The 25,168-nt window shown below is 42.0% G+C and overlaps 1 protein-coding gene across 2 annotated transcripts in view; it reads left to right on the forward strand.

Moving 5' to 3' along the window:
- Window positions 1-25,168, forward strand: part of PCSK5 (proprotein convertase subtilisin/kexin type 5) — an 893,215-nt gene that overhangs the window by 647,633 nt on the left and 220,414 nt on the right. Inside the window, exons 20-21 of one of the 2 annotated variants that reach the window (XM_029616196.1) lie at window positions 6,453-6,568; window positions 16,779-17,550. In XM_029616196.1, coding sequence (XP_029472056.1) covers window positions 6,453-6,568; window positions 16,779-16,894 — 232 coding nt within the window. In that variant the 3' untranslated portion in view covers window positions 16,895-17,550. Of the gene's footprint in view, window positions 1-6,452; window positions 6,569-16,778; window positions 17,551-25,168 lie in introns of those variants that run through there. The other variant, XM_029616187.1, reaches the window with a different exon arrangement.

A 25,168-nucleotide genomic window follows, 5' to 3' on the forward strand; every position in this document is an offset into this window, starting at 1 on the left:
TTGGTCAGCCCCTGTCACATGGTAGGAGCACAAGATGGCGCCGGCCGTCCATTACTCCTACCATGTGACAGGGGCTGACCAATGGCACCGGTAACCCCTGTGACATAGTAATGGCCCCGGTAGCCCCTGTGAACAGAGTAAGGGCAAAGGCTATGGCGCCATTTTGAATACCTGCAGCCGACAGCCCGAGTGCAGGAGATCACTCCAGGACCCCCGCTGGACCATCAGGGACTTTTGGCAAGTCTTGGGGGAGGTCAGAGGGTGGGAGGTTGTAGTTAATTAAATTTAAAGGGTTGGGATGGGTTGTTTTTTTTGGGGAAATGAATACATATGTACTAATGAACGGATTGGGGTCCCCCAAGAACGGATGCAACGGATTTGGGTCCCGAAAATTACGAATACCGAATGGGACGAATCCGTCCCTGCTGCACATCCCTAGTTAGTACCACACTTATGCATGACAATTAAATGTCATGCCACATCTAGCAATATTATTTCCTGTTTAAAACAAAATTAAAACTTTCACAGATTTTTTAAAATTCTTCAGTTTGTCATAATCACTGGATTTTATAATCTTACACATATATATCTTAAATTCTTTAATCAATTGATTCTGCAACCATTTATTTAATAAAATCAAATGTTTATTGATGTTGATTATCCATTCAAATAATATCACAATTGATTTATCTGTTTGTGTATGTGTGCGTATGTATATAGTTTAGAGATGTGAATCATAATCGGTGCCGATTCACATCGTGCAATTTTTTTGTGTGGCCCGATCGGGTTTTTTTTTATTGGCTGCGCCCAAGCCGATAAACAAAAAACCCACCCCGACACTTCAGAACAGCTCCCTTAGCTTCCCCCACGCTCCCGGGCCATCCAGTGCTCCTACCATGTGACAGGGGCCGGCCAATGGCACGGATACCCTGTCATATGGTAAGGGCAAAGGGCCATCGGCACCATTTTTATTAGTGGCAGCCGACGGCCCGAGAGCAGGAGATCGCTCCCGGGACCACCACTGGACCACCAGGTAATTTAAACCGATTTGGGGGGGGGGTCGGGGGGGGGGAAGCCAAGGGAGCTGTTTTGAAGTGTCGGGATGGGTTTAGGGATTGTTTTTGTGTGCCGTTTTTCCCGCCCTCCCCAAAACGATAAGAGAACCCCACGAACAATTTCGTGGGGTTTTCCTATCGGTTTCGGGGAGCCCTCGATTTCTGACGACAATATTGTACGATATTTTCAATCGTCAGAAATACGATTCACATCCCTAATTTACAGGCCGATACAGTACAGTGCGCTCCGATGGAGCGCACTGTTAACCTGCCCTTGGACGCGCATTTTCCCTTACCCCTTATTCAGTAAGGGGAGGAAAACGCGCGTCCAACCCGCGGCACCTAATAGCGCCCTCAACATACAAATGCATGTTGATGGCCCTATTAGGTATGCCCGTGCGATACAGTAAGTAAAATGTGCAGCCAAGCCGCACATTTTACTTTAAGAAATTAGTGCCTACCCAAAGGTAGGTGCTAGTTTCTGCCGGCACCGGGAAAGTGCACAGAAAAGCAGTAAAAAAGTGCTTTTCTGTGCACCCTCTGACTTAATATCATGGTGATATTAAGTCGGAGGTCTCGAAGAGTAAAAAAAAAGTTTAAAAAAAAATTTAAAATGGGCCAGCGGCTGTCGGGCCGAAAACTGGACGCTCAATTTTGCCGGCGTCCAGTTTCCGAGCCCGTGGCTGTCAGCGGGCTCGAGAACCGATGCCGGCAAAATTGAGTGTCGGCTGTCAAATCCGCTGACAGCCGCCGCTCCGGGCTAAAAGGAGGCGCTAGGGACGCACTAGTGTCCCTAGCGCCTCCTTTTGCCTGTTTCTACCGCACCACCTAATTTAAATACTGAATCGCGTGCACCGGCGAGTGTTCGGTGCGCGCCGGGAGAGTGAGCATTTGTCCGCTCTCCGGCGGACTTTACTGAATTGGCCTGTTAGATAGATATAGATAGAGAGAGAGATAGATATAGATAGTTATATACAGATATATAAATACATATATATAATGTATTTATACAAATATATTTATACATATAGAGGGCTGGCTAGGCACTGCCATAGAGTGCAGAGAGGAACAGTCCAGCAATGGATGACCTGAGACGCATAGTGGCTAGACTGAGTGATAGACTTAATCCCCCAGAATGATGGGCAATTCTACAGTCTGTGTAGGTAACTCCGTGTGTCACTGGAAAGAGTTATGGTTGAAGTTGGAAGAGATGTCTTCCAGGAAGAGGGGGAGGGGGGAGCACCTCTTTAGGCTCCTGGGAAGGAAAAGGGTCATTTTCCTCTCGTTTCCATCTGAAGGTTGATTTTCTGCAAGGGGGCCATCTGCATCTGCAAGGGTTCCAAGGGATTATAGGAAATCATCTGGGAGACTGGTTTTTCCAACTAGTTAGCATACTACCTGGGAGCAGAGGATTTTCATGATTTCAAGGGGTTCAAAGAGAGAAGATACTTACAGCAGTGGTTCCCAACCCCCCCCCCCCCCCCCAGCCAGTCAGGTTTTCAGGACATCCACAATGAATATGCATGAGAGAAAATGTGCATGTTATGGAGGCAGTGCATGCAAATTTTCTCTCATGCATATTCATTGTGGATGTCCTGAAAACCTGACTGGCTGGGGGGTCCCCAGGACAGGGTTGGGAACCACAGCCTTATAGGAAAACTAGGAGTGGTCCCCTACTTCTTGCCCAAGTACTCAGTTTTAAGAAAATTTTCATTTCTGGGTTTGTGTACTTGCATCACTTGTTTGTCTTTGTATATCTTGACACTTGTTTTGCTCGACTGAATTATATATATATATATATATATTTATTTATTTATTTATTTTTATCTGCAGTGAAATGTATTTTTCTTTGGCGCACAGCACTGGAGTGTGAACTATTTTTTAGTATCTGATTGTTCTCACTTTGGGTCTTAGAGGTTAGCCTGTCCCCATAGCAGAATCCAGTTTCCAAACCCTGTGCTGAGTGGAAGCGAACTCAAGTGAAAGTGGGGTTTCATGTATATGTGTGTGTGTGTATATATATATATATATATATATATATATATATACACACACACACATACACCCCCACTATATTACACATACCCACACCTAATGTTAATGCACTGTCCTTTTGCAAGAGTAGAGTCCTATGTTGTGGAAGAGGTTACCAGCATGTAGTCTGGCCCCAGATGGAGCTAGGCTTTCATACCGTTTGTGATGTTTAAAATTCTACTGTTCGCCACAGGAGTCTAAGACACTCTCAGAGAGTTCTATAAATAAACCGGACTTGGTATATGCACCAAACTCCTGGTTGTGTGATGTTCCTTTGCTGCCTCATGTGCCTCCAGTGACAAGAGAGAGGAGGATTTACAGGAGGGTACTCCATCACCATATCTATTTTTATTTGATTTATGTATTTGTTGCTTATGCAATAGCAAAGCAGCAAATTATATAAACAAGCGAGACACATCAGTGCCCTCAACAAAACCTATCAAATGTCATTACAACAGTCCAAAGAATTTTGCTGAATCCACTAATGCAAAAAGAGCTGCTTAGCATGCTTATTCAAAAGCCTGCTTAAAAGAGAGGTTTTCAGCCATGTGGCAAACATAGCCCATTGACAATTAAAATCGGTTAGGCGGCTGAACCCTTCCTTGGAGCTTTCTGCTCTTAAAAAGTTAACTTATGAATTGGTTATATCTCAAATAGACTTTTGAAATATGTTATATTTGGTATTATCAAGCAAACTGATTAGAAAAACTACAAATAGTTCACGACAGGAATCAGGAGGCCCTTTACTTAAACGATTGCATTGGTTGCCTATTGTCCAGAAATGCAAGTTTAAAGGTTAACCTTCACATTTCCAATACTGAACGGTCCTTGTCCTCCTCTTCTTCAAAACCATTGATACTGTATTATCCTTAGTTAAATGTCCCAAATTTGCGTCTCATGAACATGGGCTGTTAATATGCTTGATAAATAACGCATTATGCATGTCAAGTCATGCAATAAATCTAACGTTTTTATCCTTCCTCTTTCTTGGCTCAGTAAGACTTCTCTGTTAACTGTTCAGAGTCAGATAATTTAGAAACTCATGATATGAATCTGTCCTGCAGATCAGTGGACTCTGCAATAAAATCATAATCACAGGAGCAATTCTTCTGGTGCTTAAACTGCCCAGTAAGAGTATTCCTGATCAACATGTTACCTTCCTATAGGTTTTTGTATTAATTCTCTTCTGTGATGTCCAAAAAAAAAATCTGTTGATTACCATTGTTTGACAAATTTTAGATTCATTTCAGTGCCATTGATGTACTGACTGAAATTTTCCAAAATCTCATCATCATAACTGTAGATCTACCTCGCTGCTTAATTTTCCAGAGATCTTTAATTCATCTCTGCAACAAAGATAGAATTGGCCCCCCCCTCCCCCACCAAGACACACGCATGGTAAACGACCTCGTTTAAATTAATAAAGTTTACACTGTTAGGTGACTAAGCAAAGCTTTGCTTGGACGCTGTATGCCAGTTTGTTTATATAAATTTGTAGACTTACACACAGACGTGCATATTGATACATCTGTTGGGAGACTAAGTGAATAGGTAATTGACGTTGAGCTGTTTGATCTTCTTGAGTAATTGGTGGTAGAACAGAATTCAGATATCTAGTTATGCTCTTAAATTCTTTGAGTAATTATGATTTGGATAGTTTTCTCTTTCCGTTCATTAGATTTATTTTAGCTTTAATGGCATGGGCAAATTGGAAATGGATGTTCTAATTATTTTATTAATTACTGCTTTTGCTAGATGCAGCGTGCTGTTTAATTGCAGTGTCTAAGTGTCTGCTGTAACCCCATGACCAAGCTCAGTATCAGCGAAATGCGATCTGAGAGGGAGGGAATACTAACCCTCCCTACTTTTAGCTGCCACAATGTGAAATGTTCTTTTACCAAATGGAGGACTAATGCCTTTGTGTGAGGTATTGCACATACGGGATCCATAAACTTGATTTGAGTTCCTCTTCTGAATTCTGAACTGGGTTATGTGTGGAGTGTTTTTTTTTTTCTTTTTCATCTCAACACCAAGATTTTCCTGGTTCTGACAGGATGAAGAGTGCTGTTTATGGTGCTGGCTCTTCTGATGTTCTGGCATTCTGCGATATCTCGTAGATTGCCCTGCATTTCACTAGCTTTAATGGGATTGGAATGAGGTATTGTGGCAGCACACAGAAATGCCTTGTTCTGACTGCAGATTGGCAGAGCAAAAGAAGAGCAGGTACTGAGGGATTTGGCTTAATTTTTTGTAAGTAAAATATAGGTACAAATGTAAATTTGGGAGCAGTGTCCTGTTGGGGAAGTCAAAATTATAAGATGATTCCAAATTTATCAAAAAAAGAACAATTCTTAGAAGCCACTGACAAATAATTGCATGTTCTGATATGTGGATGCAAAATATTTCCAAATGAAGGCCCAACGAATCCTGAATTGGCATTGTAAGGCATTATTACTGTATCTGCTCTTACCCAGTGACTTGCCAGTCCAAAATATTTAATTCCTGTTTAGCAAAGGTAACTCTGGTTGGCACTGGAGCTTTGTACTATCACTGTGATAGAGGAAGTATGGGTTCTGGTATGCTGGCTTGGAAAGCCAGCAGGGATCAAGCAGAATTTGAACAGGGTGAGTGATTAAAAAGAGGACTGATGTCTGAATGCAGTAAAGGTGATACCCGCTGGCCAGACGGAAGCAAAGAGGAAGTCCTGCTTGGGTTTGCAACAAATATAAATTATGTCCCTAGTTTGATGGCAGGGACTTGGATTTTCTCAAAAGTTCCTCCACCATGAAACTTTGAATTAACAAATTAATGAAACTGGGAATTCCTATTTATTCTTATTGTAACAAAAGATTGAGACATGCCAGTCTTTGATATACCACCTTGAAGATAATATTTCCAGTTGGTTTTTTGGGGGTTTTTTTTGGTCATTTTAACCATTTTTTCTGGTCAAATATCTTTGACTAGCAATTGACTATTCAAAATGCAAGATTCACATTCCCAGTATTTCATGAGGCCTCGGACTAAGCAATCCCTACAAGAAATACTGACACACTGCTTACAGTATATGTAAACCTTTGCTAGTGGTACACATGGTTAAATGGCATCAATTTACATTTCTTTATTACTTGCCTAGTCTGAGTGTGGGATGGTCAAAAGATCTGAACCCTTCTATAGGTTGCTGCCTTTCAACAGGTAATATTGCTTATTTAAAAATCATCTTATTAAAGAATAAAATGTCTTTGAGGTGTTGAATAATTTGTAGGGGGATACAACCAAACATGACTGTCATGTGCTACTGTAGTGTGTTACCTTGCAGACCTTCTTTTAAATTCCTGTTTGTGATGGCTTCTGACTTCTTCTAAGGTGTGATGCCAGCTGCTTAAAGTGCAATGGTCAAGGAGAGAAGAACTGTACAAGCTGTCCAAATGGCTATATCTTAGAAGCTGGGGTCTGTGTGGCTGGAACTGTTTGTAAAGATGGTAAGTGTCCCTTTTTCCCTCCCAAATATAACAAAAAGATTGATGAAAACAGGAAACAGCATAAGCACATGCAAGTTTGATGCAAAGCGTTGATAAAGGACGTTAAAGAAAGAATTTGAAAAAGGGCAATTAGAGAGGAAAAGGCCTAAGCAGACAAACTAAATTTGATTTGCTTAAATCTTTACTGAGTAAGATGCAAGGGAGATACCCATGCCAGAAATGATATTTAAAGGTGACTATCAAGAGGAACTGAAACAAATCTTAGTGAACTTAGAAGATGTAATAGGGCAAATTGGCAAACTAGAGTAGCAAATCACCTGAACCAGATGGTATATATCCTAGAGTGCTGAAAGAATTGAAAAATGAAATTATAGACTTATTAGTAATTTGTAAACTATCATTAAAATGGTCTGTGGTACCTGAAGACTGGAGGATGGTCAACATAATTCCAATGTTTAAAAAAGGTTCCAGGAGTGATCCAGGAAACTACAGACTAATGAGGCAGATGTCCGTGATGGGCAAAATGGTTGAAACTATTATAAAGAACAAAATTACTGAACATATAAATACTCATAATTTAATGGGAAAAAGTCAACATAGATTTTGCCAAAGACGTCTTGCCTTGAAAGTGTGAAAAAAGATAAGAACATAAGAACATGCCATACTGGGTCAGACCAAAGGTCCATCAAGCCCAGCATCCTGTTTCCAACAGTGGCCAATCCAGGCCATAAGAACCTGGCAAGTACCCAAAAACTAAGTCTATTCCATCTTACTGTTGCTTGTAATACCAGTGGCTATTTTCTAAGTCAACTTAATAGCAGGTAATGGACTTCTCCTCCAAGAACTTATCCAATCCTTTTTTAAACACAGTTATACTAACTGCACTAACCACATCCTTGGCAACAGATTCCAGAGTTTAATTGTGCGTTGAGTAATGAACTTTCTCTGATTAGTTTTAAATGTGCCACATGCTAACTTCTTGGAGTGCCCCCTAGTCTTTCTATTATCCGAAAGAGTGAATAACCGATTCACATCTACCTGTTCTAGACCTCTCATGATTTTAAACACCTCTATCATATCCCCCCTCAGCCGTCTCTTCTCCAAGCTGAAAAGTCCTAACCTCTTTAGTTCCACTCCCCTTATCATTTTGGTAGCCCTTCTCTGTACCTTCTCCATCGCAATTATATCTTTTTTGAGATGCGGCGACCAGAATTGTACACAGTATTCAAGGTGTGGTCTCACCATGGAGCGATACAGAGGCATTATGACATTTTCCGTTTTATTCACCATTCCCTTTCTAATAATTTCCAACATAATATTTGCCAACATCCGACAGGCATACCCAGAATAATTGTCTCCATCTACCATCACTCCTTTCAACCCTCATGAACAATCCTCACATAGGCGACACTTAAATTGTATATTGTTTATAGTCTCTTGTAACTATATTGTATATAGTCCCTGTAATTAACCTATCTGTTACCGTTCAGTTGATGTTTCTTCTTCTTCAATACTTTCTGCACTATGTATTTACTCTCTCCCCCTTCCCTGCCCTGATAATTGTATTTTCAGTCTTTTAGTTACAATGTAAACCGGTATGATTTTTGCACACTAATACCGGTATATAAAAGTTTTAAATAAATAAATTCTTTTTGCTTTTTTGACTGCCACAGCACACTGAACCGACGATTTCAATGTGTTATCCACTATGACGCCTAGATCTCTTTCTTGGGTTGTAGCACCTAATATGGAACCTAACATTGTGTAACTATAGCATGGGTTATTTTTCCTTATATGCATCACCTTGCACTTATCCACATTAAATTTCATCTGCCATTTTGATGCCCAATTTTCCAGTCTCACAAGGTCTTCCTGCAATTTATCACAGTCTGCTTGTGATTTAACTACTCTGAACAATTTTGTGTCGTCTGCAAATTTGATTATCTCACTTGTCGTATTTCTTTCCAGATCATTTATAAATATATTGAAAAGTAAGGGTCCCAATACAGATCCCTGAGGCACTCCACTGCCCAATCCCTTCCACTGAGAAAATTGTCCATTTAATCCTACTCTCTGTTTCCTGTATTTTAGCCAGTTTGTAATCTACGAAAGGACATCGCCACCTATTCCATGACTTTTTACTTTTCCTAGAAGCCTCTCATGAGGAACTTTGTCAAACGCCTTCTGAAAATCCAAGTATACTACATCTACCGGTTCTCCTTTATCCACATGTTTATTAACTCCTTCAAAAAAGTGAAGCAGATTTATGAGGCAAGACTTGCCTTGGGTAAAGCCATGCTGACTTTGTTCCATTAAACCATGTCTTTCTATATGTTCTGTGATTTTGATGTTTAGAACAATTTCCACTATTTTTCCTGGCACTGAAGTCAGGCTAACCAGTCTGTAGTTTCCCGGATTGCCCCTGGAGCCCTTTGAGGATAAAGGTGAGCCAGTTGATATACTATATCTGGATTTTCAGAAAGCATTTGACAAAGTCCCTCATGACAGACTTCTGAGGAAATTAAAAAGTCATAAGAAGGGAGGAAATGCCCTGTTGTGGATTGGGAACTGGTTAAAGAATAGAAAACAGAATAGGACTAAATGATCAATTTTCTCAGTGGAAAAAGGCGAGTAGAAGAGAGCCCCAGGGATATATGGGACTACTGCCTTTTAACACATTTAGAATTAATTTGGAAATGGGAATGAGTTAAGTGATCAAATTTGCAGATGATACAAAATTATTCAAAGTTCTTAAGTCACAAGACAATTGTGAGATATTGCAAGAGGACCTTGCAAGACTGGGAGACTGGGCATCCATATGGCAGATAGAATTTATTGTGGACAAGTGCAAAGCGATGCACATAGGAAAGAGCAATCCAAATTATAGGTACACAATGCAAGGTTCCACATTAGAAGTCACCACTCAGGAAAAGGATCTAGGCGTCATTGTTGATAATATGTTGGAATTCTCTGCTCAGTGTGTGGGGGCAGCCAAGAAAGCAAATAGAGTACTAGTAAAGTAGCAATTATTAGGAAAGGAATGGAGAATAAAACAGAGAATAACATAATGCTTCTGTATTGCTCCATGGTGTGACTTCATCTTGAGTATTGTGTGCAGTTCTGGTCACCACATCTCAAAAATGACATAGCAGAATTAGAAAAGGCACAAAGGGGGGATGGAACGATTCCCCTATGAGAAAAGGCCAAAGGTTTGGCTCTTCAATTTGGAGAAGAGATGGCTGTGGAGAGATATGGTAGTCTATAAAATGATGAGTATAGTGCAACCGGTTAACATAATTAGATTGTTACTCTTTCAAAATGTACAAAGTCCAGGGGACATGCAATGAAGTTACTAGGTAATACATTTTTTACTCAACACACAATTAAACTCTGGACTTCATTGTCGGAGGATGTGGTAAAATTCCATAAACCATTATTAAGGTGGATTTGGGGAAATCCACTGCTTATCCCTGGAATAAGCAACATAAAATCTACCTTTTTGGGGATCCTGCCAGGTAATTGTGACCTGATTTGGCCACTGTTGGAAACAGGATACTTGGCTTGATGGATCTTTGATCTGACCCAGTATGGAAAATGTTCTTATATTTTTTTTTATCTAGAGAAAATAAATATAAAATATATTTATGTGAAATTAAAAAGTTGTTTTAGTATTTTGATTTTTCAGGTAAAAGTGTACACAAAGCTAAGGCCAATATATTTAGCTGATTATGATTTTTCAGTATTTTTTTTTTTACCAAGAATCTTAAGCATACTGTATGTTCATGTGTGGTTTTTTTTAAATTTAAGGTGACTAAATGAACAAATTGAAAAACAGAATTCTGTAACTCTAAGGCTCAGCTTTGGAGGCTAACAATTCTCCCTAAATTGCACGACTTTACTTGCACATTCCCTTCTCTTTAGGGCTGGGGCAAGTCTTCTGCGCATTACAATTTGGCATCATGCCATGACCCATACCTGTGCCAATAATTTCACCTTCCCTTTCAGCCCCTCGCTGATGATGTGCAGTATACACTCCACTCCCTCACCCTGGCTTCTTATGCCTCCTGCTAAACCTCCATCACAGCTAGCATTACCTGCTGCGCTCCTCAAATGTACACCGGGCCAATCACAAAGGGGCCTGAATGCAAAGACTGTGATCTGCTGCAGGCTTGCAGGCCCTGCAGTAATGTGGCCCTACCTCGTCGCCACCTTTTGGAAGCATGCCCAGGAGGGGGAGGCGGTGAAGGCACTGCAGACTGTGAGCACGCCACAGCCTGAACACGGCTGCCCAAGATGGCAGTCAGAAATAGAGGAAGGCATCAGTGATGTACTAGGGGGATGCCACAGAAAGGTGATCAGGAATAAGAGGGGCAGCAGGAGACAATTTTACCACTCCTTGCTTATTTGTTACCTGAGTCATGCCAGCCCTAAGAAAGAGCTCTATAATGCGTATTCAAACAGTCCAAGTTTGGATTATGAATTCAGAAAGACGGGGGGAGGGGGGGCGGTGAAAGTAGCATCCCCACAGTGTGTGCATGCCCACTTACAATTTCAGGAAATAAAGGTAAAAGGAGATGAGCACCACCACTGTCAGCTACAATTAAAAACTGCATATACGATAATTGAATTCTTTCCAATGTCACATAATCAGAAGCAAATGTTTACATTTTGCTTCTCCCCCCCCCCCCCAAAAAAAATGATACTGTCCTCTCTCCTTTGCTTTCATCTTCTGGCTTCTTCTGAGCCCTTTCCCTGTTTTTCTTTCCATAATCTCCTCCTTTCTCTAGCTGTACCCTCCATGTCACTTCTCCCAATCTCCCTTCTCTGCTTTTTCCATCCCTCATCATTTCATACCTCTCATTTGTTTGCATTTCATCTATTTTTTTACCTCTCTCTCTCTCTCCCCTTACTCCCATCCTATTCCTCCATTCCTTGTATCTCACTCCCACTCAGACTTTGTCTCTTACCCACCTTCCCTCTCCCCCGTCCCAAATCTGTCGTCTCCCCCTTTCCTCTGTCATCTCCCAGCCTTCCATCTTGTTTGACTTCTCTTGACCCTTCGTGCTCAATCCTTTTCCTCTGCAAACTTAACTCCATCCCTTTCCTGTCCTCCTCCATTTATCATTGTCCCGTTCCCCCTTCCACGCCTGTGCACCTTTCCACTCCCTTGCTGCTTAACTCATTCTGTCCCTCCTCCCCTCTGTCCCCATGGCCCTACTCTGCCTTTTCCCTCCTTCTCTTGTGGCCATCCTCAAAACCTCTTCCCCTTTCTTCCTCCCCTGGACTTCCATTCCTCTGCGTCCTCTCCCTCTCTGGCTCTGAGCAGCAACAAGCAATATAATTGTTTTGCAAGGCTACTTTAATAAAATCCAGCAGGATAGGGACACTCCTAAGTGCATTAAATCTGTCTTGTTGGAAGCCTCCCAAGGTGTTACAGTTAGAAAGCGCTACAAAATAAAAGGTTTTATGGGCGTTAAAGTGGAAAGGAGAGGTTTAATAGGAGAAGACCTACAGTTTATTAAACAGCCAATGACCATGGCTGGCAGAGGGAAGAGAAGAAAAAAATCTATGAATTAGCATGCCCCTTTTCCAAGAGATATTTAACCCCACTCCCTATGCTCACCTTCTCGCTTCCTGGGCTTGATACATCACAGAGCATAGAGAGACTAGCTCAGGGTACTGTCAGAAGTGTGAAAACAAAGCAAGTCAAGCGCTTTAAAAAAAAAAATAATAAAAAAGCCTTAAACAAATTTAAAAAAAAAATGGTGAAAAGCAAAAATGTGTATGGCTGTATAATTGTACTTCTATAAATGTGAATCAAAGTGATTTAAAGCTTTGATGGTTCTTGGAGTTCATGTGGCTGTCAGAAACTGTTATTTTGCCGCACGCTGTTCTTTGCCAGCTCTCAGATACTGCCACCCTATGCAAATATACAGCATGCGCAATCTGTATCACTGCTGTGCTCCTTTGCCTATCCCATACCCACAGCTTCCATGGGAAAATACCTTTCTGCAGTGTAGAATCAGTCCTTAGTTCATGCTTACAGATTTAATGGTTGTTCCCAGGAACAAAGACATTCTGCAATACTATACATGTAATATATTCTTCACTGAGACATAACCACCCCTTCCCCTCATTTTAAGGCAGTCAATAAGGGTCGCTATCAATAAGTGCACTGGAGAAAATACATAGAAGGGTGACCAAAATGATAAAGAGAATGGCATGGCTCTCCTATGAGGAAAGGCTGAAGAGATTAGGGCTGTTCAGTTTGTAGAAGAGATGGCTAAGGGGGGATATAATAGAGGTCTATAAAATCAATAGAGGACTAGAACAGGTAATGTGACTGTTATTTACGATTTCAAATAATAGGAGGACTAGGAGGCACTCAATGAAGTTAGCAAGTAGCACATTTAAAACAAATTGGAGAAAATTCTTTTCAGTCAACATACAACTAATCTCTGGAATTCGTTGCTGGAGGATGTGGTTATAGCAGTTAGTGCAGCTGGATTTAAAAAAGGTTTGGATAAGTTCTTGGAAGCAAGTTCCATAAACTTCAATTACTCAAGTCTACTTAGGGAATAGCCACTGCTATTACTGGCATTAGTAGCATAGGATCTACTTAATGTTTGAGTGCTTGCCAGCTATTTGTAATCTAGATTGGCCTCTGTTGGAAGCAGGATGCTGTGGCTTGATGGACCCTTGGTCAACCCAGTATGGCAACTTCTTATGTTCTTAATGTGAAAGCCATTTAGCATGCACACTAAAGAGCAATATAATCACTATCAATTTATTGCAAATGGAAATCTGTACTAAAGCAGGCATGCATATGCACACTAAAAAATAAGCATGCTTGCTAATTATTCAAATAGGGTGCTCATGAGCTCTTTTCACCCTAATCGTTAAGCATAGCTAAACTTAATGAAGCCATTCAGCCCTGGTAAATTGAGTGCCACCTCAGAGGTAAGTGTTAATTATGAACAGCCGGCACATTAATACTTAACACGGATGGGGAGAGGCCATCCCCAAACCCCACAATATAAGAAAAGGTCCCTCCAGAATCCACTGATCACCCCTCCTACACCTTCCTGCACCCCCAGGGACCACAGTCACCCCTTGCACCCCTCATCTCCCCGTCAGAACAAAATAAAAGGAACTTTAGAGTCAAGCCAAACACCTGCCACGTTCCTCCCATCCCTCCAGAGGGAATGGAGAACTCCTGCTGTCACCATTACTACAGGCTGAATGGCTCCTCCTGACATCACTTCCCTGTGCGTCAGGAATGTGCTTCCCCATTCCCCCTGATCTGATGCTTTGACAGTTAAGTCTGCCCGTCTGTGGCAGCATTTATTTTTTTTATTTGATTTTTATATTCTGCTTTTTGACACTTCAAAGCAGATCACTTTCAGGTTCTGTAGAGGTATTTCCCTATCCCCAGAGGGCTTACAATCAGGGATGGTAACTTTCAAACCAGGCACGTTTGCACATGTGTGTCAGCCCACACTCAGGGAAGCGGTCATTTTATAATTTGCGTGCATGTATGTGTGCATATTTTAAAAATTGCCTGGCCATATGCACATATGTGCCTAATTTTAAGTGGCCACGTGCATGGGCACATAAATCCCGCTTCTACCGTGTAAGTTGGTAGATCTTAAAAGGACCTCCAACCACCCCCTCCCCCAATTAGATAGCCTACTCTCCCCCCAGTCACCCCAAACCCTTTAAACCCTCAGAAATGGTTCGATCCTTTTACGACTTACACGTCATCCATAGCAGAAGTAAAGTTTACAGGGCAGGGGACCTCGAGCGCGCACCAGGGCGTGTAAGTAATTACATGCACATCTCTTGGCCAGGCCCTGAAATGCCCACACCATGCCCATGCGCTGCCTCGTTTTGGGAACTTTTGAGATGTGCGCGCAGCAGCATTTACGCACGTATATATATATGGGCACTTTTTAAAATCCGGTTGGCATGTACATCCCCCTAATCGATGTGCGTGCCAGGCTTTTAAAATTCACCTTGGTTTGTACCTCAGGTAGGTACAGTGGAGGGTAAAGTGGCTTGCCCAAGGTCACAGGGAGCAGCAATGGGATTTGAGCCCCGGTTTCCCTGATTCAAAGCCCGCTGCTCTAACCACTAAGCTGCTACTCCAGGCCGTTTTGCATGTGGTGCCTCAGCCGTTTTGCATGTGGTGCCTCAGCCATTTTGCATGTGGTGCCTCAGCCATTTTGCATGTGGTGCCTCAGGACATCTTGGGAACCCAATGTCCCTCGCCTCTTTGGGGGAGGATGGGGACTTCTGATGCGACCGAAGTAGCTTGCAACTTTTCCGGGGGAGGGGCGGAAGGGAAAGCTGCAGGTCACCAGCACAAATGTTAACTCTACCGCCTGAGGTATTTCCCTGCGTTCTGACCAGTTTTAAACTTCTCAGATATTATTGCTTGGTGTACTATCTAGCATTAATACCCAGTGAGGCTGTTGGAATAAATTTAGATTTTAATGGACTCGTGTATTGTTACTACTTAGTAACACTGATGCATGCACAGATAACACGCATTACAAATGAAGATCAATGTGCGTTAAATGTGGGCATTTACACTAATTCTCTTTAGTACTTAATTGTCACCAATTTAATGGGAAGAAAAGTAAGCCAGAGAAATAATATGCCATGTAAAGCTTTTAGAGGGGTTAATGGAATTCAAGCCCTCAAATATTTCAAAACGTAATTGTTCAGCATTTGGCAATGGTGTACTTCCTGTCTACATTGCTAATAAAGAATCCCCAAGTTGGGAGGTGCACAGGAGAAATGCATATCCAAAAAGTGGTAGAGACCTCAGTCTCAAATGAAAACTATATAAACAAGCTTAAATATGTCACCACATTTTATGAATACATATGAGGGAATTCAGCCAAATACTTTGCAGCCTGAAATGTTTAACAGAAAAGCAGCATTAACTATGATAAATGATAATTTATACATCACATGCCACTGGGAATCTTTGATCTATTTCAGTGCATGCAGGAGAGATTTTTTACTTACAAGAATGGTTTGTATGCCAGGAAAAGTTTAGCCACCAATATAATACTAGACCAAATTCAACTAATGTGATTCAAAGTTTACTTTTGAGTGAATACTATAATTGTGAATCAATATTCAAATGGCACTTATGGACTCAGCCTGATGGCCCAGCAAGATCCTAGTTGGCATCATGAATCCTGGTTTCTAAATCTCCTATTTGTAGCATGTTTGCACCTCCAAAGTAGGCATAGGGTCCACTGGGACTGGGGTTGAAGTCCTACAAGCTGATAGGGATGTGCTGCTGTTTTAAAATGACAGGGAAATAATGACATTTGTTTTTTTGTTGCTGTTGTTGTTTCCTATCTGAAATGACGCACAAAAAAACAAAATAAAATATAATTTTGGTTAGATACTGGAAATGTGTCATAAATAAATAAATACATTTTATTTTGGTTCTGTCATTTTAGTACCCGCTAAAACAACAAACAAAATGAAAAAAATGAAATGGAAAAACAAAGCAAGTGCTTTTTTTTCCATGCACATCCTTCGGAGACGAATTAGGTCTGGGCCAAGGAAAAGAAAATGTAACCTTGTGCTGTTTTAGTTGTATGCAATCTGGAACTTTGGGACTGCTTCTTTGAAATGATGGTACAATTTTGCCTAGATTCAAAACAGTAGCTTTGACATTTGATTGGAGAGTTTATAGGACCCCCACATTTTTTTTGAAAATGTGAAGGAATGAAAATCAGTAATTACTAAAGTTCAAAAAACTGTTACTGTATAAACAAGCGTTATGAACATTTTTTTTCTTTTCCTGCTACAAACTGCTACATTTGTACTGTACCTTTTTGATTCAGATCTAGAATTCTTTGTGAAATTTTCTCAGCTATTTTCTAATTATTCTGTTTCTGATCTTTTTTTTTTTTCCCTTTCATAAAATGGATACCAATCACTCCTTGTCGGACCACTAAATTCCTTCCTGTTGAACCATGGAAAAAAAATGCTGTTGATGGGACCCAATTTCCTACTGTCTCCTGCTCCTGTGAATCATCTCTTCCGTCAAATCCTGCCTTGTTCTGACCATTGAAACCTTCTATCTGTGTCCACCAATCCTCTTCAACTCCTTCCCCTTCTTTATTTATTTATTTATTTATTTTGTTTGACTTTTACTTTTGTTGCTGACCTTCGGTAAAAGCCACGGAAGAGTCCTGGGCAGAGGGTGGCTTCTGCATGTTAGTCAAAAAGAACAATCTGTGCCAACGCAAAGTACTCCAGCAACTTTGCTGCAGAACATGCACCCTCAAGGGGTGAATCGATTCCCCCAGAGTTTCCCCCCACCCTCTTCCTGTAGACTCCTAGATTATTTCCTATTATTATTATTATTATTATTATTATTATTATTAATAAAATAAAGCCAATTACTTCTCTCCCTCTCTTCACCATTTTGGCAGAGAGGAGATAGTGAACTGTTTTGTTGGAACTCAAATGGAAAAAAAATACAACCAGCCTACCTTTTTATAACTGGGTGTTTTGAGTTAAACACCTGGGTTTGCAGCGTCAGTATTGTGTGACCAAAGTGTTTGATGCCAAAATAAAGGTTAATGTAACAAGTCATTTTCACATCAACTAAAGGGTATCGCTGCTTTTTATTTTTTTATTTGTATTTTTGTTTGTTTGGGGGTTTTTTGGTGGGTCTTTATTTTATTTTTTTTTTTAATTATATTTCCCCTCCAAAATGTTTTTTAAAAAACTGTTCAAGGATATGACACAAGTTTACATGGATTAAAAAAGAAAGCTATTTGCATTATTATATTTTTGTGTTTGTGTGCATTTAAATTAATAATCAGGGTGATCATGAGGAAACAGTTCTACTTGGATTCAATGTCATTGATCAGTAGGACAATACTCTTCATCTTTTATAACAATATTTAAAAAAAAAAATAAAAAAGATGTGATACATTACATGTATTTAAGTTCATGCCGTATCTGTATTTTTCTTTCATTTTTTGTTTGAAAAGAGGGGTGGGGTATTTGTTTTTCGCTTTTGCTTTTTTAGTGACAGGATGCTTATTTCTAATTTTTCTTCTGTTTATGCATCATATAGACGTAATGTGTTTTCCATGAAGTTTGTTTTCTGGATCCTGAGATGGTTTCTATTGCCTCATTATTGTGTGGTAAGCTGATGCCTTCGGAGTCATTCAGGAAGGGTTGAGCCAGATATGGTTTTACGCCATTGCTCCTGTAGAGTTCGTGGTCCTGCTTTGCATATAGAGGGTTGCAAGTCCCCATGGAGGCAGTGAGGCAAAGCAAGGACTTGGCTCAGCCTGTCCCTGATGGCCTGCAGTCATCTGCTAACAGAAAACTGGTTTGGTAGGTTGATGTCTGTTTAAAGTTCGTATGCAGTGTTTGAGTATTGGTTTTTTGGAGGGTGCTGGGAAGGAAGTACAGTGTATGAAAAGGGCATTTTGGTTGTAGCTTCTTTTCGTTTGCCCAGCGTGCCACATTCTTTTGGGCCTGATTTCCTAAGGATTTTCTCCCACTCTGGGTCTGTGGGGGGGGGGGGGGGGGAGTGTAGTGAATTAGGCCCCTGTGCCTGAATAGTCAAGCGTTGGCTGAGATTTTAAGGGAACTAGAATAATGCAGGTGTATGGCTGAAAAGATGTCGTCTAGAATGGTTTGCTGCAGTTTCAACAAGACACAGGACATCATGTGGACTCTCAGAAAGTAGGAAAGCACAGTTGACATCTTATTATCACATTGAGTGATCAATATAATCAGTTTTGGGGGAAAATGTCCTAATGCAGTCAAATTATTACATATGATCTTTAAAAAAGCCAAAACGAAACAGTTATCCTGAAGAGTGTTGAGTAATAGTACTTTCATTTTTTTTAAATCTTGAAAGAAGCATTTCTTGGTTGTTGTAAAAAAAAAAAAAAAAAAAACTTCAGATTCTAGTCCTCATGTTCCATCAAAGAATAGGCTTTTCTGCGATTCCAATTCAGGAGTGCAAAAATAATGTGAAAATGTCTTGGAGCAGGTCTCACCTACATGATCTCAACAAATAACTGGAAAAGATTGTTTATCAGAATATCAAGAGGCCCTGAATATAAAATGTAACCTAAAGAATGCACTCTAGATCAGTGTTTCCTGACCCTCTCTTGAAAGCACACATAATTGATATGGTTCTCAGGATATCCATAATGAATATGCATGAAAGAGCTGTTGGAGACCTAGTACATGCAAATCTATCCCATGCGTATGCAAGGTGGCAATCCTGAAAATCCAATAGGCTATGGGGCGGATTTTAAAACAATATGCGCGCCGGTACTTTTGTTCGCGCCATAGGCGCGAACAAAAGTACACCAGATTTTATAAGATACGCGCGTATCTTATAAAATCTGGGGTCGGCGCGCGGAAGGGGGTGCACATTTGTGCAACCTGCGCACCGAGCCCAGCGCGGCCTGCCTGTTCCCTCCGAGGCCGCTCCGATTTCGGAGCGGCCTTGGAGGGAACTTTTCTTCGCCCTCCCCCCACCTTCCCCTACCTAACCCCCCCCCCCCCCCGGCCCTATCTAAACCCCCCCCTTAACTTTGCGCGCGTCGCCGGCAGCCCCGCTCCGTCCTCCGGTCCCGGGGGCGTGGTCCGGAGGCCTCGACCACGCCCCCGGGCCAGTGCCACGCCCCCGGGCCCGCCCCCAAAATGCCGCGGCATGCCCCCGAAACGCCGCATCGTTTCGGGAACGCCCCTGGACACGCCCCCTCCCGCCCCATTTCGAAAGCCCCGGGACTTACGCACGTCCCGGGGCTTTACGCGCGCCGGCGGCCTATGCAAAATAGGCGCGTCGGCGCGCAAGGGCCCTGCGCGCGTAAATCCGGCAGGAGCGCGGCCCTTTTAAAATCCGCCCCTATGAGTGCCTCCAGGAGAGTTGGCAAACGCTGTTTTAAAACAACTACAATGCAAACATTTCTTTGGAGATTATTCTAAGCAGTGTGTGTTATATAATGGAAGCACTGACATGCACCCATGAGTTACATCTATGTAAGACATAGTGTGATTTGTTCACCATTATTTGCTCAAAACAAACTTATTTCAAGAGTATGGTTTGTGGCAGTCATGGACCTGGCAGAAATAAAAAAAAAAAAAGCTAAGATTGAAAGACATTTGTAATGCACATAAATGAAGTCATCCTTTTTGTTTCCAGCTTTAATATGTATCACTAGGGATTTGTAATAGTCTATACACCTCAACACACATGAGTAGTCCCGAGCCTTTCCTTCTTAAGTGTTAGACTATTGACCATTTATATCATGTAGGACCTAATTTTGTTGTTTTCTCAAATTCACCCATTTCGTGTCTTTCCTCTTTGTCATTTTGTGACTATTGAACCAACTTAGTCAATGAGGATCATATTTGGGAATAAGTCCTCACAAAGTCTTATAACAGTGTGTAAATCTTCAACTGTGCAGAATAGCCTTATTGCATTGGGTTAGGTGGCAGATCAGACAATAAACAGAACAAAGATGAATTTGTGAAAGCAATAGTGGGTTTGTTTGAGTAGGAGAGTAAGTTCTCACCTGACTTCGTAAATCTTCACTGGAATGTTCACACCCATCTCACACACACATACTCTCTCTCTCTCTCTTACAGAAGCAAAGAAAACTCATAGATATTACCATAAATCAACATACAAACTGAGGCATTGAATTTTCAGTTTGTTATAAATTTTTGCTAATTTTCTCCTTATAACAAACAGGGATGGTAATTTTCAATTTGGCGTGCAGGCACCGGTGTGTGATTTGACAGCCCATGCCCAGGGACGTGGCTATTTTATAACACACACACACACACGTGTGCTCAATTTTAAGTGGGAGTATGCTTCTGCGCACACATGCGGCTCCCACCCTATAAGTGGGGTTTTAAAAAGCACATGTGCCGACACCATTGCCATTTTTCACAGTTTGCCAACTAAGAGAGAGGACTTCCAAACCCACCTAGTTTAATTGTCTCCCTTCCCCCTGCTAGCCCCAGACTTTAAAACTCCACTGACCTGCCTAGATGTTTTTGTTTTATAATTTGCATAGCATCCATAGCAGGCGACGCAGGTGCACGCCAGTGTGTGTAATTATTTAAGTGCAAATTTCATGTTAAAATCCTCGAATGCCCCGCCCCTTTTTGGAAACTTTTCATTTGTTTGTGCAGTGGCATGTATGCGTGTATCTGCTTGGCGCACGCTGGCCCAACTTATTCACGCAACCCTTAATTTCGTTGCACGTCAGGCTCTTAAAATTCATCTTTAAGAGCCTCTTTCTCCAAGGCTTTTCTTCCGTTCCGTGTCTATGGGGAAAGGCTTAGTGAGTCAGGCTCTTGTGTAGCTGATCCATATTCATGTTGCTGCATATTGATCATACCTGTTGACAGTATTAATCAGAAATGGTTGAATCAGCCAATCCTTGATCAGTTTGACCCAATCGGCGATTTCATTGAGAATACTGCAACAATGCAGCAATTGAAATAGTATCAAATGACACGTAAACTGGAGCCAGCAATTGAATAGCAACAGGAACAGATGAAAAGGGTAATCTAACGTTACCAAAACTGAGATCCTATATGTTTAAAAAAAGGATCAAGTAAATACAAATTTTCTAGTTGTTTATTTCAATATGTTATTTTCAGACTAGCTTTGAATTGGGCCATCTCTAAATGTAGCATGTACTCAGGGATTCTATAATTAACTTTTATTTGCATCTTTTCCTTTAGAAAGTGCTATAGTGTAATTGTTGCTAATTTAAGTTCACCCCCCCCCCCCCCCCACACACACACACACACACAAACGGGCCGATACAGTAAACTGCGCGGGAGAGCCAGCAAGCACCAGCTCTACCAATGCGCACCCAGGCCACTCTCCTGGACGTGCGATTCACTAAACCAGGTATGCAAATTAGGGCCCGCGGTAAAAAGGAGGTGCTAGGGACACTAGCGCTTCCCTAGCGCCTCCTTGTTGACAGAAGCGGTGGCTGTCAGCGGGTTTAATTTTACCAGCGTCGGTTGTCGAAACCGCTGACAGCCATGGGTTCGGAAAACGGACGCCGGCAAAATTGAGCATCCATTTTCCAACCCGCGGGCCATGGGCAGATTTTTTTTAATTTTTGGGGCCTCTGACTTAATATCGCTATGATATTAAGTCGGACGGTGTACAGAAAAGCAGGTTTGACTGCCGGCCAAAATTAACTCCTGCCTTTGGCAGGCGTTAATTTCTGAAAGTAAAATGTGTGGCTTGGCTGCACATTTTACTTTCTGTATCACGCGGGACGAACTAATAGGCTCATCAACATGCATTTGCATGGTGCGGGCGCTATTAGTTTCGGGGGGGGGGGGGTTGGACACGCATTTTCAATGCACTATTGCCCTTTCCTGTATAAGGGGTAAAAATAGCGCGTCAAAAACGTGCGTCCAAATGGGGGATAACGGTGCGCTTGGCCTGAGTGCACTTTACTGTATCCGCCCGAAAGTAAACATAAATTATACTTCTAGTTATGAATATGCAACATTTTTTTTACTTCCAAAAATTAAAATGTGCCAGAACCCCTTTCTACAACTAAGGCCTAGATGAATTCACATGTTTAATCGGCTAAGTGCCCTGGCTGAACTTTACAGACCAAAAAACTGCCCTGAGCCAGGTACCTCCCACCTCAGCCCTCGCTTACCCCTTTCCCAGATTCACTGGTGAAATGGGTAGGAGTGATGTCCAGTCACTTCCGCCTGGGTTCTGGTGCTTTAAAAATGGAGCCATCTGCCTGGGGACTGTGCCATTTTTTAATGTGCTGGGACCTGGGTGGGAACGACCGGGCAGGTTCACTGCTAAAGATCTACTGACAGATCAGGTTCTTGTGGTCAGTGTTTGCTGCTTGTTGGACATGCCTTCTACCTGCCAAGTTAGACTCTTGGAATACCATTAAGACAGGGAGGCTTAAATCAGTCCTCAGAGCCTCCCCCTCCCCTAAAGCTAATCAGGTTTTCAGGATCTCTAATGAATATGCATGAGATTTATTTGCATGTACTACTTCCTATATATGCAAATATTCTCCATGCATATTCATTAGAAATATCCTGAAAACCCAACTAGCTGGGGGGGGGGGGGGAGTGGGTGTGGCCAAGAACCGGTTTCAGCACTTTTGCAGTAGCTGCACTCCAGCTTTGGAAATGCGCTCCCTGAGTAACTTCAGAAGTCTAGTTTTGTTACCTTTAAAAAGCAGTTAGACTTATCTTGTTACTGAATCCTTTGGGATTTAAAATTTCAACAGACTGCTGGAAGGGGGAAGGGGGAAGAGAATAAAGAGGAGTGGGATGAGATGTATGAGCTGATATATCTTTATTCTTGATATCTGGTATCTGCAGCCTCCCAGAACAATGGTATATCTTACAGTTGCTCTGGCAGAACAAATATTTCGTCTTGTAGGTTTTTAAACTTGGTCTTATAGCAGAAGTGGAAGCTATTATGATATCTGAATGTTCTCCAGGCCGGTTTGTCTGTTTCTGGTTTAATGTGTATTATGTATGTTTTTAATATTAGCCACCTAGAATAAAGGATTGTGTGGCCTACAAATATTTTTATAAAAATAAAGCCTGACATCTCACCTAGAGCCTGGGGTTGTTGCAGTAACTTGTATAGTTATGTTGTCCCTCTCAAAACTAAATATTAACACAATACACTATAGGGCTGATGTAAAAAGCCGCTCTGAGCCTGCCATAAACTTTCATTCTGGGTTTAGCATGGGTTTTTCAGCATTAACCTTACTCATGTATAAAATATGGGCCTTTGCGCTGAAAAAAAAAAAACCCCATGCTAAGAAACCCACAGTATGCTTAGCACTGGTGCATGCAAATCGTATTTAAACAAAACTATTAGCTATTACAGACAATGCAGAGATATGCGTTAACAGGGGCACATTTTTAGTGCATGTTTTTTAAACGCGTGAAATGTAATGCCTGGGTCAAGGCAGGAGTAAAACTTAACTCATCTTTCTGGTGGCCATGGTGTCTAGCTGCTTCTGCTAGACTGGGCACAGCGATAGAATAATTTTGGCCACTACAAATGTGAGTTTACTCCACCTCAGACCCGGGAGTTTAATTTCCAGTGTAAGCTCTCAGGGCTGGACCCTACAGCTGAACAGCACACTGGCATCCTGACTTTGGTGAACTGTTTAACTGTAAATGCTTGCCACAGGGAGCTTACCCTTTTTTCAGCTAGCTGTAAATGCCCACTCTAAAGAGCAAATTCTTGCATCCAAGGCCCTTTTGGCAGAAAATGACAAGTAAAATCCAAGCATAAGCTCCCTGGAGAGGGCACCTGCAGCTAACTTAAAGCATAAACTCTTTTGGGAGGGGGAGGGAGTTCACCTAAGTGGGACAGGATGCCAAAATCTGATGCACAGCACCAAAGTGCATACTGATCAGCTGAAGGTGCACACCCCAGAGAGCTTATGCTTTGATTTTTCATGCCATGTTTTGCCAAAATGGCATTGAATAGTGAGTTTGGTGCTGCACATCCCAACTTGTGGGCACATTCTTTCATTCAAGGCCATTTTGGAAAGGAATGGGGAAGGCAGCTACAGCTAGCCGAACAAGGCATGGGCTGTCTGAATGGGTGCCAGCAGCGGAACAGTGCACACTTTAGCATTGTGCTCAAAGAAGAATATTTTAAATGCCTTCCAAGTGCAAAAAACGGCCAGGTATGCATGTAAGTGAGCCGCGAGGGAGTTACGCAAATTTTAAATAGCCAGGAAGAGCATGCGTACATCGATGTATGCGTGCCCAGAAAAAGTAGGCGGAAAAAGGGCAGGGTGTTTCAGAGGCAGGGCCAGCACTGATTCTTTTATAAGGCTCAGTCTGATACTCTATGGGCCGGACTTTCAAATGGTTATGCGCGGCGGGCATGTAAAAAAGGGGCAGGGTGGGGGCATGGCCAGAGACCTTCGCACTGCCGCTATGCTGGGGATCGCGCACCAGAAGTCAGCCGGCTTGTGCAACTTACTTCAGCCCCAGGGCTGAAGTATGTTTTACTACAAGAGAAAAAGAAAAAGATAGGAAGGGAAGGTGGGGTGGGGGGGGTAGGGCAGCTCCCTCCGAGGCTGCTTCGATTTCGGAGCAGCCTGGGAGGGAATGGGAGAAGGCAGCGCGGGCTTGGCGCACACAAGGTACACAATTGTGCACTCCCTTGCGTGCACCTACACGCGCATGTTATAAAATCGCGCGTCCATGTGTGCGCGCCGGGTACCTCACGCAGATGGACATGCGCGCACATGTCTTAAAATCTACCCCTATATGTGGACCGTTGTAAGGGGACACTTTTATTCAGGGTGAGTTTTCGGGAGTTGGGTTGGAGTTAGGGAGTGTTTTACAAAGAATTCCACTGAATGTGCAATTGAAATCATTAAATAATTTTAGACCTTATAAGTGATGAAAAGGAGTTGATTTGTACAATGCAGCTAGCAGAGGATGCAGTGTACAAATCAACTCCTCTTGTTAGAATTTTCTGAATGTGTCTGTAACACCCTCCTAACCCCAACCCACCTCCCGAAAACTCAC

Source organism: Rhinatrema bivittatum, chromosome 1 (genome assembly GCF_901001135.1).
Source record: "Rhinatrema bivittatum chromosome 1, aRhiBiv1.1, whole genome shotgun sequence".
Lineage (NCBI taxonomy): Eukaryota > Metazoa > Chordata > Amphibia > Gymnophiona > Rhinatrematidae > Rhinatrema > Rhinatrema bivittatum.